Source organism: Athene cunicularia, unplaced genomic scaffold (assembly GCF_003259725.1).
Source record: "Athene cunicularia isolate RWA unplaced genomic scaffold, athCun1 SCF_42, whole genome shotgun sequence".
NCBI classification, from domain to species: Eukaryota; Metazoa; Chordata; class Aves; order Strigiformes; family Strigidae; genus Athene; species Athene cunicularia.
In genome coordinates this window covers 28164-31810 of record NW_020799471.1, presented here as the reverse complement: position 1 = coordinate 31810, position 3647 = coordinate 28164, and the positions used below count along the sequence as shown (strand labels likewise).

The 3647-nt window shown below is 67.4% G+C and overlaps 1 protein-coding gene across 6 annotated transcripts in view; it reads right to left on the bottom strand.

Moving 5' to 3' along the window:
* The window catches only part of LRP1 (LDL receptor related protein 1), a 56280-nt gene that overhangs the window by 27940 nt on the left and 24693 nt on the right, over window positions 1–3647 (bottom strand). For all 6 annotated transcript variants that reach the window (XR_003400312.1, XR_003400313.1, XM_026867451.1 and 3 more), the window contains 8 exons: window positions 3278–3445; window positions 2803–2985; window positions 2433–2633; window positions 2102–2347; window positions 1647–1844; window positions 968–1172; window positions 649–813; window positions 41–285 (listed from right to left, as the gene is read on the bottom strand). Coding sequence is in view for 4 of the 6 variants with exons in the window: in XM_026867451.1 (XP_026723252.1) it covers window positions 41–285; window positions 649–813; window positions 968–1172; window positions 1647–1844; window positions 2102–2347; window positions 2433–2633; window positions 2803–2985; window positions 3278–3445 (1611 nt within the window). In the remaining 2 variants the exon portion in view is untranslated. The remainder of the gene's footprint in view (window positions 1–40; window positions 286–648; window positions 814–967; window positions 1173–1646; window positions 1845–2101; window positions 2348–2432; window positions 2634–2802; window positions 2986–3277; window positions 3446–3647) is intronic.

The window sequence follows — 3647 nt, the reverse complement described above, 5'->3', positions numbered from 1 at the left end:
CCCCCCCCCGTTCCTGCCGCCTCTGCTCCCCCAGCCTCACCCAGGGGCTGCCGTGAGGGGTGATAGACCTGCAGGTCGAAAGGCTGCGTGTTGGTCCTCTGCACCACCGTCACGTTGTGCCCAGTCCACTTGTTGGCCTTGGCCAGCGTGTTGGTGCGCCAGTCGGTCCAGTAGACCTCGCCCCCATACAGCGTGACGGCGAAGGGATGCGACAGGTACTCGTGTCCCCGCAGCACCTCGATGTGCCCCGTCCCATCGTACAGGGCTGAGTAGATGGCGTCTGACCTGTGCGTGGCAAAACGCGGGCTGAGGGCGAGCAGGGGGCTGGGCGAGGGCTCCCAAGCACCCACAAAGGTCGGGTCTTGAACCCAGCGGCAACCACCCACCCACAGCTCTCAGCAGCTGCCTCCTCTGCTCTGCTTAATGCTGCAGAGCAGGACGACTCCTGATGTACACCAGGGATCAGAGCCCCTCAGAGAACACCCAGAGCAGAGGCTGGAACGTGCTGCAGCCAGACAGACCCCACAGAGGTGCCAGAGCTGGGGGACCGGGGGGGACGGGGAGGGACAGGGCACAGAGGAGCAGGACAGGGTGCAGAGGAGATGGCGACCGGGTGGCACAGGGCAGAGATGGGTGTCCTAGTCCCACCTGGCGTCAATCCAGAGGATGCGCTTCTCCAGGTAGTCAACGGTGAGCCCGTTGGGCCACCCCCCCGAGCCTGTCTCCTTGTGGATGGTGCGCCGGCCCGCGCCGCTCATGGAGGCGGCCTCGATGCGGGGCAGGCTGGCGTCCCAGTCGGTCCAGAAGAGGATCCTGCAGGGACAGTGACCGGGGACGGTCGTCATGGGCACCCCAAGCTCCACCTCCCAAACCGGTGCTGGGGCGCGTGCCCCAACAGGAGCACGTGGCCCAGCCCCGCATGATCCCAGCGGTGTCGCCGTGTCCCAGTGACCCCCTCCTGCCTCACCCGTAGCGGGGGTCCAGGGCGATGGCGCGGGGATGCTCAATGTCCCCTGCCAGCAGCGTGGTGCGCATGGTGCCGTCCAGCTTGGCCACCTCGATCTGGTCCAGGTTGCTCTCCACCCAGTAGATGTTGCCAGCGATCCAGTCCACGGCCAGTCCCTCGGGGGTGGCCAGCCCGTACTGTATCACCACCTCGAAGCTGGTCAAGGCTGCAGGGCACCGCGCCGGGAGGGGACAGCTCAGGACAGTGCCTCTTCCCGTGTCACCGCGACCATCCTGAACAGCCCCATCCAGCCTGACTGGGGCTGATGTCGGGGGGGTGCATCATCCCCCACCGGAGCCCAAACCCCAAAGGGCTCAGCCCCACGTCCGTGGTGCCAGCGCTGGGCTCACACTGTGCCCCTGTGGTGCCCCCTCCCGCAGCCCTGCAGCACTGATGGGGAGGGGGCCTGGCTTTGTGCTCCCAGCTGCCAGGTTGTAATTACCATTAGGGAAGTGCTGGGAATGCTAATTAATTTCTACATAATGAGCAACTTTGGAGAGCAGAACAGGATCGCTACAGGGGCTGTGGACTCTGTGGGGTGCCAGGGAGTCACAGCCGGCACCCCTCATCCCAGAACTACGCCCCAGCTTTGCCACCCACTGGCCTCCCCAGCCTGCTCCGCACCCTCAGGGCTACGCACCCCCATTCTCGAGCAGCTTCCCCCTGTAGATTTTATCCTCCACCACATCGGTCCAGTAGAGCGAGCTCTGGTTGAGGTGGAAGTCCAAGGCGATGGTGTTGCGCAGCCCGGGGACCAGGACGCTGTAGTCACCCCGGTGCAGGTCGATGCGGCGGATTTCATGGCGGTTGGAGAATATGATGAAGGGCTTGAAGGGGTCTGCGGAAGGCAGGGTGGGGTCAGATGGGGGGCACAGCCGGGGCAGGGGGAAGGGTCCCGGGCTCCTGGCCCCAGCCCCAGCTACGGGCACACCCACACCCCTGCACCGGACAGAGCCACTTGTGCCGGGGGGGACAGCGAGGGCTCCGCTGCCTGGCGGATCCCTGGGCACTCGGCCGTGCCTGGCAGCACCATCCTCAGCGGTGGGAGGGTGACCCCCGTCACGAGCAGCGGCCCCGCAGCCCACCCGCACGCACCCATGCTGCGGCAGCTCTCGCCATCGGGCTCCAACATCCAGCCCTCGTAGCAGGAGCACTTGACATTGTACTTGTCCTGCTCGCACTTCTGGCTGCACTTGAGGTGCTTGGCACAGTAGCTCTGGATCTGGCAGGTCTTGTTGTCAGAGCCCAGCTCCATCCCCAGCGGGCAGGAGCAGATGATACCCTCGCCGGGGGCCACGGTGCAGTTGTGGCTGCAGCCGCCGTTGTTCAGGGAGCACTGGTCTGCGGGGAGAGGACGGGCCCGTCAGGTCCTCGCCAGCTCCCGGCCGTGGGAGGCCCCGAGTCCCGCGCCCCGCACCGCGCTCACCGCAGAGCTCGCCCTCGTCAGAGCCGTCCCCGCAGTCGTCAGAGCCGTCGCAGAGCTTCTCGGGGGGGAGGCAGATGGAGGTGTTGTTGGCGCAGGTGTGGGAGGGAGGTTTGCACACCAGCGACTCACAGTTCTCCTCGTCCGAGTTGTCCTCACAGTCGCTGTCCCCGTCGCAGACCCAGGCCTTGCTGATGCAGCGGGCTGCAGAGGCGGGCGGGGGCAGAGGCGATGTTATTCCAGGCACTGGGGGTCCCAGCTGCCCAGGGGCTGGTGTCCCCCCACCTGCTGTCCCTGTCCCCTCCGAGCCGAGGCGGGTCCCAGCCCCTCCTCTGGGGCAGGGGGCAGAGGCTCCCCCCTCCCCTGATCTCACCTGAGTCCTTGCAGCCAAACTTGACGTTTGGGTCGCAGACGTGGGTGACCCCCTCGCAGTTCTTCTCGTCACTGGAGTCCATGCAGTCCGTGTCGCCGTCGCAGCGCCAGCGCATGGGGATGCAGAGCCCGTCCAGCCGGCACTGGAACTCGTCGGTGTGGCAGCCCCCGGGCGGGCGTGTGGCTGGGGGGGCACATGCACCCGCTCAGCACCTCTGCCCCGAGGAGTGAGGAGCCGGGGTCGGGGAGGTCTGGGCACTCAGCCCGCAGGGAACGGGCCGGGGACACCCAGAGGTGCAGGAGGGGGCACCAGCGTGGGCAGAGGATGCTGCAGGATTCCCTGCCTGGAAGGGAGGGGCTCTGCTCTGCTGGGGGGCTTTCGGCTCTCCAGGGGGGGCGGCAGCAGAGCTGGTGCCCGGGAGGTCCGTCGCCACTTGCTCCCTCCCAGCCAGGGCAGGGCCGCGGCCGGGGCTCACCCTGGTTGGTGCAGTTGGCGTGAGTCTCGTCGCTGTAGTCCCCGCAGTCGTTGTCCCCATCGCAGGTCCAGTGCACAGGGATGCAGCGCCCGCTGTTGCACTTGAACTGGTTGCTGGAGCAGGAGTGGCTGCAGCCCGCCTCGTCGCTGTTGTCCCCACAGTCGTTGTCTGGAGAGGGAAGGGCAGCGGGAGGGGCCTCAGAGGGTGCCCGGCCGGCCGGGGGGAGGCCTGGAGACGCGGCAGGAGGGAGGAAGGCAGAGACCCCCCCTGCCAGAGGAGACGGCCAGGGAAGCGGGGACCAACGGGGATCACACGGACCAGGCCGGCAGACAGGACATGGGGCGACGGGCAGCCCCTCGGCGCTGGCAGC